The 15,363-nt window shown below is 38.3% G+C and overlaps 1 protein-coding gene across 1 annotated transcript; it reads left to right on the top strand.

Moving 5' to 3' along the window:
• The first annotated feature begins 3,633 nt into the window (after positions 1-3,633).
• On the top strand, positions 3,634-15,155 carry DNAJC12 (DnaJ heat shock protein family (Hsp40) member C12). The gene is made up of 5 exons (XM_009966863.3): positions 3,634-4,045; positions 7,154-7,232; positions 9,969-10,108; positions 11,941-12,142; positions 14,005-15,155. Exons 1-5 carry the CDS (start codon positions 3,968-3,970, stop codon positions 14,097-14,099), a joined length of 594 nt encoding a protein of 197 aa, XP_009965165.2. The 5' UTR covers positions 3,634-3,967; the 3' UTR covers positions 14,100-15,155.
• Positions 15,156-15,363: the final 208 nt, after the last annotated feature.

Here is a 15,363-nt window from a genome sequence, read left to right as displayed (position 1 = left end):
TTCACATCAGTGTTCCCTGGTGGGATGTGCACAGCTAGGAGCTGTGGTGACCTGTGGGTTTCCAGTGATCGCTTCCGTTACGTAAATCGTAGAGACAATCCTTCGTGACTGACCTTGATGCCGAATTGTGGACCATCGCCATATAGTAAGTGTGGAGGTACCACACGTGGGCTTTCTTAGATATAGTTGCTCTTTCTACCGGGAAGTCTTGTCTGGATAGAACTCGGTCGCTTTCCTGGGACTCCTACCAACATCGAATTTTGATCTAAACTCTATGGATATAAATTTAAATACTGTTGTTTTGTTTAATGTTACTGCTTAACATCACAAACTATTTGCAGAATAGTTCTAGTGAATTTAATACAACTGAATCACTAAATTTAGTGACAAGACCAAGATTAGACAGGTAGAATCTCCCTTGCAGGCCTTGATAACAACAGCTTTTAAAAAACTTTGGCTTAAAATTGTTGGTATGTGTTTTTTGGCTTCAAAATGGATTGTTTTATAGCTAACTGACTTTATAGGCGGTATATATATGGGGGGGTGGTTTGGTTTTTTTTTTGGTCCCTTTGGGTATTAACAACCCCCAAAAAACATGTACATGCTGCTTCTCACACTACCTATTTCTCAAAACCAAGCTATGAAGTATAGGAAGTAACCAGAAGGGAATCAGAACGTTTTTATTTTTCTGTGCAACTTTATACGCAAGCATTCTTTTTCCTTACTGAAGCTGAGGCAAGTTTCACATTTCTTAAAAAGCACATGCACGATGCTTTTGTCAGCATATAAGGGAGAGATGTGACTTCAGTGTTGTTTTGGTGCTTACCTATGTGAAGACTACATTCTGAGGAAGAAAATGCGTGAATGATACGGGTATGTGATCTAAAGCTTTCTGCGAAGGCATTGATGAGGAAACAATTCAAGGATCCTAAAGCTAACTCTAATATTGGAAGCGTTTACACAGGTTAATAATGATGTTGCAGTAGTTAGCAATAAATTGGGAAGTCACTTTGGTAGTGCTTTGGTCCTCTTACATTTCTGCAACTCTGAGGAAGTGTGGGGACAAGGATGGAGAATGAAATGCAAGTCCCATTTGAGTTTTGTGCGTCTCATCCAGAGTGAAAAGAGTTCCGGGTGCTAGGTAAAATCTAGCTGTATTTGAGATTGAGATCACGCCATCAGGTGTATAGCCGCTTAAAACCAGGCTTGTACCTTTCCAGCACCTGAGCCCACATATACTAAAATATACTCTCTGCTTAATTTTTAATTGCAGTTGTTAGTTTGTGCCTTGAACTTCTTGAAAATGTGTACTCTGCCTTCAGGAAGCAAAACAGCTGAAGTCAGATGAGAAGAACTGGTAGTGGAAGGTTTGATGTATTTTATGGGAAGATTTCCAGATCTTGCAGTTTTATTTAAAGGGCCATTTATGACTATTACAAGTTGAGGGTAAACTTCCTGTTATGCTGAACCAGAATTTAATTTCACTCTTGGCTCTAAACAAGCAAAATTGTTTGATAGTATGTTAGGAATGAATGGAAATGTGTTGTTTGTGGTTGGGTGCAGAAATCGAATATGAGGTTTTCTCACCCTCAGTGCTGTTCGTACATTCTGAGCAACGCTAACCAAAATGTGTAGACACATAAGCTGTGCCATCTCCTGCGCTGTGATTCTCCTTCAAATAAAGGTTATGTCCAGAAGGCAATCTTTATATTTATTTTCTGTGTATTATATACAGGTTCTTGTACTCTCCTTTTTTGGATGATGCTTTGCTCTGTGAGTTGCGCCCCTAAAGTTTGTAGGAGCAGTTTACTTAGTTATTATTCAGTATCAGTATTTTGTGTCCTCCACATGTCAACCTTCAGACCGTGCCATGGGACCTTTTGTGCCCCAAGCACTGGAAATCTTGGTGGGGGATGGCACGAGTACGGTCGCTGCTGCGGTTTGGATCAAAGCTCTTGTTTATTTGGCCTGAACAGACGAGAGTTATAGGTGGGACCGAGGCTTCAGCGAGCAAATTCCCTGTGAACAAGCGGCTTGCAAGTCTTGGGGTTTGGTTGTCTGAATCCAGCTCTTGGTCCAGCAGTTCACCTTGCAGCACAGAAATAGCCACTGAAAGCTGGAGGGGAAAAGGGTTAAAGAGCCTTCCCTTTCACCTTATGCAAATATGCAAGAAATACTTGGACAAGAACAGCACGTTGTCAGGAGTGCTGTGGGGAAGAGGGACAACTGTTTGTTTATCCTCCCCCAAAGTACAACCTATTTAAATATTTACATGATCTCCTGCTAAAAGACTTTCTTTCCTGTACTTTTCTGGTTTATTATTAAGTTATGAATGGGGGAGAGGGAGAGGTTTGTAACTGCTAATTCTTCTACTTTGTTGAAAAAGTGTAGCTATTGTTCTGTGTACTCTGAGAAATATGGTAGTAGTGTTTTCTAAAGGGTTTTAATTGTTTCACTGAGGCTTCTGCTTTGCTGTTTAATATTATTGCTGCTTCTTTGCATCTGCTTTATATATTGTATAATCTTAATAGGCTCTCTGGACATACAGCAGAAGTAGGACATTTCAGAGGAGGCAATCTTAAAGAGAAAGCAGTGGAAGACTAACATTATAAGTAGATAATTTCAGAAGATTAATACAATAATAAAAGAACGCAGTTGTAAATGCAGGAATTATATATTCAGTACTTTATAAACAGTTTCGAATGGCCACTAGGTCCTTCACTGACGAACACACACCTGTTCCAGCCTTGGTCACTCCCGATGCATCTGGTCTGCGCAGACTCTCCTGCTAGGTCACTGCATCTAAAATTGTATAGCTATTCAAGGCATCTATTTGTGCGTGTTAGTTTAAAGAATCAGCAATATTTAATGACATGAAACATCTTGGATTACAAAGCTCTTGCAGGGATGGGAAGAGTAAAAATAGAGCTCTTTAGGCTCTAGAGAAAAGACTTCAGCAAGTGGTTGGTATTACATGTAGGAAGTAATCTTTTAAAATCAATAGATCATAGGAGACACTGTAGTTAAACGTGTCTGTAGTCTTTGTTGGACTGAGGCCTCGATCACTAATTGCTGTTCAAAATCAAAGGTATTTCACTTCAAGGTAAAGTGAGTTTTACCAGGAACGTGTTTTGCACACAATACAGACCTTCAGGACACAGTTTGGAAGTAGTTTAGTATGAGAAAGAATCTCTATTTAATTTGATAGTAGACAGAAAGTATTTTGTGTTGTCTTTTCATAGTCTTAATCTTGTCAGACATACAACTGATGCACAAGAGCTGCTTGTTTCTGAAGAGCAGTCTGTACATACCCTAGGTAACCTTCGAGGAGTAAAGATTCACCCCTTCCTGTGGAAGTGACTGACAGAACTCTGAGAGGCTTTGGCAAGGTCGGTACTTCATTTTCAAAAGTTTGCAGCCCTGTAGTCATTATTTTGGAAGCAATCCTTACTCTTTTCTATAATTGCCCATATAATCCTGCTGTTAAAGACTGTGGCAAAAGTTGCAATTAAAAATTAAGCAGAGAATATATTTTAGTATATGTAGGCTCCGGTGCTGGGAAGTCTTTAAGTACATGCCTGGTTTTAAGCGGCTATACACCTGATGGCGTGATCTCAATCAAATACAGCTAGGTTTTAGCTAGCATCTGGAACTCTTTTCTGTCTGGGAGAGACCCACAGTTTAATGTTGCAGTGACTTTGGCAACTACAAATCCCAGGGAGCATTGCCAGGAGCGGGCTTGTGCGACCGGATTGGCATCCTGCAGGGCCAATGGCTGGCAGAGAACCCCACAAAATTAACGTGTGTCAGCTGCCAGTGTTAAAAAGCACTGGCGAGAGCTGCAGACCCGGGTGGACATTGCCTGTTTCCCTGGGCTGCTTTTAAAACCCTTGTGTGAGCTCTGTACTGATATTCTGTTTTCCACCCTCTGCGCCTCAGCTTGAAAAAGCCCGCCGGACCAGTCCGGATGGATGCAATTCTGAACTGCAGACCGGATGATTTTGAAGATTACTACAACTTGCTGGGATGCGATGAACTATCTACGGTAGGAGCCTTCCCCACCTCCCCTCTGGGTTAAGAACGTGTGTTCGATGTGCTTCTGTAGCTGCAGGGGGGATTTGAAGTTGTTTATCTCCACAGGCAGGACTACCTGAAATGCATTGTGAACCTTCTCTCTTGCCGCTTTTATCTTTTAGTATCTCCCTCTTAAAGCTCAATTTTCTGAGCTGCATACCAGTGTTAAGATTCTTGAATAAGGCTTGTATTAAAAGTGCCTTATGAAAGAGGATTTTATTATAGATACAGCTGAAATAATGGTTTATTCATTAGTTTAGTTTAACATGTGATATGGTTATGAATCGTGAGCCAACTGCATAAATTCGACAACATCCAAATAATATTTTGGAATATATTTTCAGTTTTAAAAGGTGGAAAAAGTTATTTATATGCAACTAATACAATGAATGCTCGTAGCTGTAGGTCACTGATAATGCTATTGAGTCAGGTTTTATACATTTTTTTAAATTTTTTTAAAAACTGTATTCATTAGGAGGAAAAACAAAAATAATATCTTTTTCATTTGTCATATTAATGATTTTGAAGTTCTAATTTTAATGACATCCAAATACTGCTTTTAATAATTTTTTTTGGTAGCAGATACATACTTTATAATGAGATCTAGCTAAGCAATTGTTGAATGATTTGTAGCTAAAACAAATGCTCTTCTTCCTAATGGTGTCCGTATAACCTTTTTTGGATAGTCTGCATTAGTGGTATGCTGATACTTTTTAATCCAGTCGTCATATTAACTGGAATTGTGTTTCAGTTTTGGAAAAGGAGTTTCGATTACTCTGCTGTAATGAAGAATGTATTCAGTGTGGATAAAAGCTGTATTCTGCTCAGTAAATTTAATCAGATGCTCTCATCTGTCCTCGTGGTCAAATGCTGGGAGAATCCCTCTGCCTTTTCTGTTGCCGAAAGCAGACTAGTAAGCAGCTTCGGTCTCTTAGAGAAGGAATTCAAAACTTTTCCTGAGAGAACCCCTGAAAAGTCATCCTAGCAGAGGGCGGTGGGTGTTAAAGATTCTGCGCAGGCTGTTTTTGCAGATGCTATTTCTCATTTTCTACATCACACTAATTCCTTAAGGGCTTAGCAATTAATGACTAGGTCAAGCACATATGAGTATGATTTTTCAAACTCCTTGAAGAAGAAATTAAAATATGGAATAGATGCTAATGGGTCCTGAAAAATAATCTGTCAAGTATTATTTGTTGAGAGAAGCAGCACATGTTCCTAGATGATTTTTGACATGAGAGTAGATCACAAGTTGACTGAGTACCATGATTGCCTTCCCTCAGGATGGTGCACACTACTTCTAACATTTAACAGAAATTTGAAGCATTACAGGTGTTTTGATATCACATTGCTTTGTATATGCAGTCAAGTATCTGTAGCAGCACAGGCTTGTTTGGGCATATACTGGCCATTCCCAGCTTCAGTACTTTCATATAAGATGCTGAATATTCAGGTCTTGATATGACCTGGTTAAATTTAAGCACCAATAGTCTCAATTTCGACAGATTTTACCTGTATTCAAGTAAATACCCATGTTCATTCTTGGCTTCCTGTAGAAAGAACTGTGCTCATGGACACCTAGTTCAACTTCAGACTTGAGAGGAAGAAGAGAGATTTAATCTACATCCTTCTTTCAAGAACAGGGTTATTCATGTATAGAGGGTATTAGATACCTTTATTGGTAAAATATCTCGCTGAATATTTTACATAAATATATTTTGTATAAACTTCCTATAAACTTTTCCTTCTACTGATTTTTTTTTTTTTAACTGAAGACTTCCACACTACCTCTCTGCTACTGTACATATTTTAACTTCAAAGTTCTCCTTTATATGTCTGAGTTTTAGAGATGGTAGCTAGCTATGTAGTAACCATTTCCAACAAGTTGTCTGTACAATGTATGTATTTTTAAGTATCTCACTGACTGAAAATATACCACCTTATGTCTGTCTCTCTGGAAGAAGTTACTGAGAAGAACAAAAGGTTTAGAATTCTTAAAATACCCCTGTAAACCACATTTTTTCCCAGCATATGACAATAAAATTTGGCTAGCTAGTTGAGCAAACTGTGATTTTATTCTAAAGAAAAAATGTTATGAGCTTCAATTTTGAAATAAATGATTTAAATTTTATTACGGATATCAGGATTAGAAGGATGAGGAATTTATGTAAACAGCCTTTCTAGTGTGGGAAAGAACAGTAGCTAATTGACATCTTAAGGCAAGTTGTTGTGAAAGCTTAAGCTGTACTGGAATGATATCAAGAAGTTTTGGCTTCTGAATGATAATAAGAAGCAAGATACTTGGAAAAATCTGAAAATGTGAAAATCTAAGCTGATGCCCACTCCAGTGTTTTCCTGTATTTTGTTAACTGTTAATACGTCTTTGTTTGTCCAGTGGTTGTAATACTTTATGGTACTATAAATTGTGCCAGAACTTTTAATTAACTAACAAACTAATACATGTCAGTAGTCTAGTATTGGTTATAAATTTATTCCATTGCAAACCAGTCTTTTTGCACAGAAAATTAACTTGACAGGAAGAACGTCAACTGCTATCTACTTAGCTTTGAGGGTATCCAAGATGGAAAAGTCATGTGGTATGGGCTAAATTTCCTGTGAAGAAGATATGGAGAGAGCCACCCAATCCCACAAACTGATCTTCAGTATTACTGAAGGTCTTTGCTTCCTGCAATGAGACTTTGTTAAAAGTTAGAGTTGATTAAACAAAGTGAAGAACAGCTGAAGTGATGCATTTTGCCTGTGTGGTCAAATGTGAGGAAGGGGTTTCTCACACATGATCCTTACGTGTTTTTCTTAAAGCCAACTTGCCATATTGGATGACTGAGCTTTGCAAAAACAAGAATAGGGATGAGTGCATGGAAAATGAAATTAAATAAGCAGTGTCACAGACAGATGGTTGTTGTTACCTATTTTGCTTGTACTAAAGCTTGTAAAAATTAGTAAGAAGAAGTCTTTCTGCATTCTTTGTTGTTCCTCGCAACGCCTTTCAAAAAGAAAATTTGAAAATCTTTTCTGTGTGTATGTATTTACTCACTTTCAGTCTTGACATTCTGTTTAGGTTGAACAGATTCTTGCAGAATTTAAGATTAAAGCCCTTGAATGTCATCCTGACAAACATCCTGGAGACCCCAAAGCAGGTATGTTTTCTTCCCTGTTTAAAACAATGTATTTTTTTTGTACGTTAACATGACTAAGATATTAAATTCAGCCTTAAAACTTTAATAAATATATTTTCCCCCAATATATTTTAATTGTCATTTATATTGAGCGTATTGTCTTTAGATAGCAAGATTTAATATTATTTTCTAACACTTGTACACCCCTAGGTGATAGAGCAGGAAGACACGGATATTTTTTTCCTAGGACTTTAAATTTTTTTGTTTTCTATGGTAGAAAATCTTTTCATTCAGAAATTATTTATGGAGTGTATCCCTTTCTAGGCCTATGAAGTTGGCCTGCTTCCACGCGCAGCAGCATTCAAGTGCCATGCTTGCGTCAACTAGTTAATTTGCTTCCGTGAACAAGCCCATCAGAAACACATTAAATGTGCTTTAGTTTCTTTTAATGTAATTTAATGGCTGGAAATAAAGAGAAGCCAACACGATGTGAGTAGCCATCTGTTTGCAGAACAGCAGCTAACATTTGCGTTTATGAAAGCATGCAGTTCATCATACCTGTGACAGCAAAGCGGCAGCTGAGTTATTTGGAGACAATCATAGCCATTCATAACCACAAGTTACCTCTAATCGGTGCTCACTGATGTCTGAACAGTTTATGTTCTTAGAATAAAGGTTGTTCTGGTCATAATTTGGTCCCCACCAAAAATTCGTTGTAAGATAATTAAATAGGTTTCTCATTTCGATTCATGCACAAAAGTTTTCATTTGGGTTCTTCCTATTAGTTTAACTCTACACTGAACAACGTAAGCCGAGGCTGAACACGGTGGCCTCCCTCCTTCAGTGAGTTTGGCCTCACCCACACCCTCCACCGAGATAGCAGTGCTGGGAATGCAGCTGATGTTAAATGAGATTCGCACTCCACCACCTCCGGCAGAGCGCTCAGCAGGGCTTGGCTTGCCTCGCTGGTGGGCCATCCTGGCTAGAATCAGACAGTTGACAAGGGGGAGGTTTTAAAAGGTGAAATACATGGAATTTTTCAATTTGAGATTCCCTGAGATTGGGTGTTTGAGACACAATCTACCACCTATTAACAATAATGTGATCACTAGTATTTAATTTATTCTAAAGGATAGCACAAATACCGATGAAACCAATGGAGTGAACTTTGCAGAAAATTCTGGCGTTTGCATCTGGGAAACACGAGTCTACCCCAGTGCATGGTCCTGTTCTGTCTGCACCACGCCCCAGCCCCAGTTCATTGAAACTAAGTAACTCAAAAAGGGAGACCAAGTGCCAAGCGTTGGAGCAACTTGCTTTGTCAAGAAGAAATATTTTATGCTCTCTTTATGAGAATATGCTGTATGTACTTTAAATACCTTTTTACAGTACTGGTGTGTAGTAGAATTTCTGACAGAGAATGGCCACGATATTTTGTTGTAGGGTTTGGACAATCCAGGCCTGAGATCAGACTGCTAACAACAGCTGTGTTAGGAGGATGACCTTGAAGGGCTGTGCTGTGAGGAACTGTATCTGTTAATGAGGAATTTTCCCAGCTATGTATCTGGCCAAGCTAAGCACCAGTAGGCAGCACACCGCAAGATGCTTGCCTATCCCAGTTTCCCTTTGGGTGCGTGATAAGTTGCTTATGACCAATAATCCAGGGGTATGGGGCGCGTGAACAGCGGGCGCTTGCTGTGCAAAGGACATAACCCAGCGATTCGGGCAATAGAGGGGGCGACATGGAGCCGCATCGGGGTGATTGTCGTTACTCGGGCCACTCTCCGTATTGGGACCCTCTTCACTGGTGAAAGCTTACGTTATATTTTTTCTTTCATTATCTTAAAGCTCAATAAAGAGTAATTAAAGTAGACCTTATATCTGTTGAAAACTAGTAACATTAGAAAAAGGAAACCTAATAGAACTGCCTCCTCAACCTGCTGTTTGATTTATAGTTACCAATTTTGATTAGTGTTTGGGCTTAGTGTATTTCAAAAGAAATCTCTAATTTGTAAACAGGAATAAATTAATGATAATAATACTAGATCACTGTGACATAGGTGACTCATCGATAAAATCTAAATCTTTATAACCCTTCTACAAACAGTAACACGCAGCTGCATCCTTAGTAACCATTTAATGAAAAATTACCCCGTAGGGAAAAATAAGAGCTCTCATTCATGCGGTCTGGTATTCAGGACAACATTTTAGCATATGTAGAAAACATAGCTAATAAAATGCACAAGTTAATTAATTTGAATGATATTCAGATTCCTCTTCTTGCTTGTCAATTTTTGCTTGTCTTCTTTTTTATTTTTTTTCCCCACTCATGTTTTCTTGGTGTTGTGCTTTGCTCTGACTTCCTTGCTGCTGAGGATGTCTGTTCCTTCTAAGCATTGATACTCTAGCTTAATTTCCCCTTTTTAAGGTTGTCTGCAGGGGGCAACTTGTGCCTTTGCCTGCTATACTCTGTAAGATTCTCTGAACTTAAATTTAGGAGATTTTGAAGCCAGTAGACAAATGAACATTTTAATACTCCTTTGAAAAGTTGTCCACCAAAGGTGCTGTGATCCTAAAGCCAGATAAAACTGTGCAAGGCTGTCAGCAAAACAACCACATACCTTTGTCGCTTAGTTCTCCTCCTGTCTCCTCTACTCTGTTTGCTCTAAGCCATTGTTGGCAGCTCCCCTTTCACATCTGGATTAATTTATTTGAAAACAACTATTGGCTTTAGTGTGTTTCTGGTTTGTGTTCTAGTGGAGAATTTCCAGAAGCTGCAGCAAGCTAAGGAGATTCTTACTAATGAAGACAGTCGAGCGCGTTACGATTACTGGCGACGAAGCAAAATTACCATTCCGTTCCAGCAATGGGAGGCCCTGAGCAGTTCTGTGAAAACGGTTGGTGTTGTCTGCGTTTGCGCTGTCAGGAGAAGGGGGAGGTAGGGCTGGTAAGGAGAAAACAGTGCAGTGAGTGTGGGGATGTTACAACACTTCTGCTGCAGGGGTGGGTTTTGGGGATGGGAATAGTGCAGAGTCATTCCTGCACTAAGGATGTTAAGGACATGCAGGAAAAATTGGAGGGCTATAGAAGCCCATTCACAGAAAGGTTTTAGGCTAGTAATTTTAGAGTGAATTTATCAAGTTGCTGCTTTTATGTGTATTATATGAAGTTTAAGTAACTTATGGGCTGTTTTCAAATGCTTCAGCACACTTTGCTTCTGTAGGAACCTTTTATTTATTTTCAGAGCTAGATTAAATCTAGGACCATGGTGTAATATATTCTCCTTTTGGTATATTGCTTATCAGAATGCTTTTCGTGCTGTTTAAATAAAAACTAATTGAAAAACCTAGAAGATAGGTTCTTTGGAACCCTGAGCTTCACACAGGTCTTTGGAGAGGCCCTGCCTGGCGATTTGTGGGCCCTGATTTGTGACAGAGACAGATGTTCTGAGGGTCATTTTCCCCCCTAATTTTGCTAGTGAGATAATTTGGTAGCATGTTCATAGTAGATCCTAATTCAATAATGTTTGATTATTTTTTTTTTCTGCCTTCTTAGAGTGAATGATAGTTACAAGCCTACATGGTCATATCTCAAGGCAGATGAATAAATGCTTCCCTTGCCAATTCTGTTCACCTCAATTCTGCTTACAAGAGAAGTTTCAGAGCCTCTTCAACTAAAGCATTATCCCTGAACTTAAATGTTTGCTGGAAGTATCCCATCAAGCTTAGTTCAATTCCAAACAGAAGTCAGTTCACAGACTTTAATAGTAAATCTTTCCAAATTGTCTTGCTTTCAAAGGGCACCTTGAAGTCAAAGACACCTTTGAAAGTAGAAATTTTCTAAGTCACTCAGTTGCCTCTTAAAAAAAGTGTCTGAAGTCCAGAAGAAAGTGGACAAAAGACGCTTAGGATTATTTGATTCATTGTACATTTTGTTCTTCATCTTGACTTGACGTAAACTATTCTCACAAATGCTCTTTGTAATATGTAACTGTCACTGAAATCGGGAATGAAAACTCCTTAATGCTGGGTTTAGCATTAATGAGCAAGCATTACTTTCTTTGGCTGGGGACATGAGGGAATCGTTTCACCTAACATGTCCACTGTACGTTACAATAGCCAAAGCTACTATCACTCTGTTACATATTCATCAAATTTCCTAGAACTCATTATCATATTTACATAATTATTATGCATGCAGTTTAGGTCCTGGAGGGGGGGCTTCCATGGGGGTTGGTGGTGGTCTTTGGAGAGGAGCCCTTCTTGACTTTTGTCTACACTTTGGAATTGGCCTTTCTTTGGTTTATGTCTGCACTTTCTTATCTCCTGCCGAGCTTCAGCTAGCTCATTATTTTTCGGAGGGCCTTAATCTTCAAGGACAGGGACTTCTGATGAGGCATTTCCCAATTTATGCACGGAGCTTCTCAATTTGCACATTTCCCAGGAAGTGTTTATCACGCTTGCCTAGCTCAAGGACCTCTGTGCAATGGACAACACGTCGCAGGTGTTCAACTGATTGCTGAAGTTCTTTTGCTACCCTAAACAATTTTTTTCTTCACCCATTTTCCAACATAACCATGTTTTACCCTATCCTACTGACCTGCGAGCTTCTCTCTAGTATGCACTTTGTTTAACCATTTATTACACCAATATAAGAAAGAAAAGTTCACTAAAAAACTTTTAAAACATAGGAATTAGTTATTTTTATTTTTATTTTTGCATTTCTTTAGTCGATGCACTGGGCTGTCCAAAGTAAGAAGGACCAAATGCTGGAAGCTCCTGACTTGAATAGCAGCAATGATGTAACTAATGAGATTTGGACCCAACAGACTGAAAACAATGATGGCGGATTGTCAGATGAGAACAGGGAGCAAGAAGATGTTGCAATTCCTGATGTGAAACCACAGTCTTCAAAGAGTCCAGACTCCCCAAGTAAGTGAAACCAGCAGTTACAGAAAATTGCAGTATTCAGGGATTGGCCTGAAACAGAGACTTTTAGTCATGAGAAATTCTTCTCCAGAGTAATATGTTCAACTGGTAGATCTTTTAATGTGGTTTTGGGCTGGGGTTTTGTTTTGGGTTTTATGTTGTTTACCGTTTATTTAATTTTGAAGCTTTCAGACCTTTCTTCGTCCCTACCCCATGTTTGCTTGCTTGTTTGCTAGTAAAACCAAAAACTGGAGAAGAAGAAAAAAAAATTCTTAAACCAACATGGAAAATACTGTTTTGCTGCTCTATAAAAATTAAACAAAACAGAAAAAAAAGGGGGAGGCAATTATTTTAAGTGATTTTCTAAAAAATAAGATTAACAACTTTTAAAATATTTAGGTATTATATTCTCTTTTTTTTTTTTAATCCAGCATTCAGTACCTCTGCACAGTTTGCATCGGATGCGTTAATGAGGACTAAAAATGGAGCCTTGAAGGCTTCTTTTGTATTTGAAAAGTTTTTTTTTTTAAATTAGTGCATGCACTAATAAATGTGTATTTCAGAAGCCGTCATCTGGCCAGCTAGTGTCTCCTGTCCATCGTTTCAGTTAGTGTGCCTGAATCAAACTTTACTTACCACAACGGCCACCCTCTGTTCTGCTTGATCCTTCAGGAGTTTCATAATCTTAGGTTTATGCTACCAGAGAACAAAGTCCTGCCATTTCTTCCCAGCTTGATCAAACAGGAAATTAAGTTGAACTGTGTGGGTAGCAAAACCTAATTTCATCCCAAACGTTTGTGGAATGCAGAAAATAGATAAGAAAATTCAGCAAACAAATGTGTATGAGGCATAACTGAAAACATTATATTTAAAAATTATGCTCTATAACACTGTACTATTTGCTATTTTTTGGTAATTAAGTCATCACTGTATTCTTTGTAGAACAGTAATGTTTCACAGTAAAGAAAACATCTCATTCCTTGTAACGGTGAGCTTTCTTTGCAGGCATCTTCTGTCTCATAATTTTTTGAAGTTTTAATTTAATTCTAGTTTCCATATAATCAAATGGGAAAAATATCAAGCCAATCAAATACCTACTTAATATATCTAGTGGGTATATATTTATATTAATAAATGTTAATATTAGAATATATTTATTTGACAGGGCCTATATGCACTTCAGTGTTCAAACTTGATGTTAGGATGTTGATAATGCTTTTGTTTTGGTCCAGGAAAATTTATTTTATTAGATTCAACTTTTAAGCTGGAATATTTTCAGTTTCTGACTCCTGGTCTGTAGGAATTGTGGACTACAACTCCATGTAGCTATTTCAGTCTGAATAAGAGATTTTAACACTTAGTCTGGTAATAGGTTTCAGCTTCCTGATACAGGAAGATCACATTTTAATATTAACAGCCCATAGATCATAAAAACATAGCACAGGGTCTGAAAAATTCCTTTATTGCCTTGTACATGGAAAGGACCATCCGTACCTTTCCTCCACACTGCTGCCTTTCATGTATTGGAGATTTATCATGTCACCCTCTATCTCTCCTTCTTTAGATTAGGCAAATGCAAGTTGTTCAGTTTTTCTTTTTAAGTCCTCTTTTCTGGGCTGCCATCATTCTTGCTGTTCTCCTTTGTACTCTCTCCAGCTGATATATATCTTGATGTTTGGTGTGTGCCTGAGTTCTTGTTCAAACGGTGCCAAGAATACAGAGGTTGTCTCTGCTAGACAAGAGCGCTGGAAGTGACCAATTTTTTTACTTACTTTTTGGGAGGAAGATTATCAAGTATTACTTCAGACAACTTTGTTTTTTACATGTTTATAATAATTTACATGCCTTTCTCTTTTTTCCCTCAGGATTTTCCGAGGCAAATTACTGGCACTTGCGTTTCCGCTGGTCAGGGGACGCTCCATCAGAGCTTCTGAGGAAATTCAGAAACTATGAGATCTAAAATGCAAAATACACAAGAGCATGAGATCATCTGTTCAACAGTTCAGTATTTTTTTGTCAGCAGTTATAAGTTATTTGTATTTTGTATTCATTCATTGTGATGTCAACGTTATTCGAATAAATGTCTTGATACTGATTTCCTAACACACATGCTATGAGCATTACAGATAGAGGTAATAAGCGAACTTTAATAAGCCCTTTTCAGTATTAACGTAAAGTGATTCTGTGAAGTTATCTAACATCTTATATATTGTTTCTTGTATTCTTAAATATTGTGTAGCGAGTAGTATTTTTCTCAATACTGTGGTATTATAAAGAATGTACTCTCGGTAGAACCAAAAGTCAATGTTAGACTCCAGCATATTATTCTCTTCAGTAATGACCTTCCAAAAGCTCTATGACAATTAACTTTAAACAAAAGTGTGCTTATTTCTAAACTACGTGCTCTGGGTCACTTCTCCATTACATTGTACTTACTGTAGTGATGTATAATGCACAACTGCACAATACTATTACAAACTTAACATGTTGGAGAATTGTGATCCTAAAATATAGATGAAATAAGAAGCTTCTTATTTTCCAAGAAGGTCACTGGGGTAGATCAAGCACTCTTAAAAATCACTTGCTTTCTATCTTAACAAGTACGCTGTTTGCACCAGCTATTCATTTTGGAAGGCAGTTCCAGAACTTCACTTCTCCAGTTAGCAACTTTCTTCTTAAGATTTACTGGTGGACAGCTGGTACCCCTTGTATGTGTTGCCAGCATTGTCCTGTGGCCTAAGAGTAATCTCCCACCCTGCTCTGGCCTGGTAGATGGGGCCTTGTTAGGGTTTTGTATGGTGAGGAATGAAGAATCAGGCCAGTCAGCATTAATGCCTACAAAATGTCACATGAAATGTTTTTGATATTTTGGGAAGCTTTTCAAAGTCTACATTGTGTTTATTTTGTATTTGCTTTCTTCTTTCTAAACCTGGCTAATGTGTCAGGTATTGATATTGTGGTTTTGTGCAGCTAAGTAATTCCATCAGCAACAAATTAAACTGCACGCATACAGAAAGGGGTTGTTTTCGTTTTTTAAACCGAAATCCTCTATCCACCATAGAGATCCCTTTTGAATTTCTTGTTATTTGTCCCCTCAGTGGATAAAAGCTTAAGGGAGTCCCGTTATGAATCTTGGAAAGTCTAATCTGAAAGCTGCAGTCTTCCCTCAACATGGAAACAGTATTACGATGTCTGTCTCTGCTGACTGACCCACTGTGCTTCTC

This window comes from Tyto alba, unplaced genomic scaffold (assembly GCF_018691265.1).
Source record: "Tyto alba isolate M040663 unplaced genomic scaffold, T.alba_DEE_v4.0 Super-Scaffold_1, whole genome shotgun sequence".
NCBI lineage: Eukaryota > Metazoa > Chordata > Aves > Strigiformes > Tytonidae > Tyto > Tyto alba.
Note: the sequence above shows the minus strand (reverse complement) of the source record. Positions and strands in the feature narration are given on the sequence as shown.

Coding starts and splice junctions, on each gene's coding strand:
- DNAJC12 (XM_009966863.3), top strand. CDS start 3,968: ATGGATGCAATTCTGAACTGCAGACCGGATGATTTTGAAGATTACTAC. Junction 7,233..9,968: donor TCCTGGAGACCCCAAAGCAG/GTATGTTTTCTT, acceptor TTTGTGTTCTAG/TGGAGAATTTCCAGAAGCTG. Junction 10,109..11,940: donor TGAGCAGTTCTGTGAAAACG/GTTGGTGTTGTC, acceptor GCATTTCTTTAG/TCGATGCACTGGGCTGTCCA.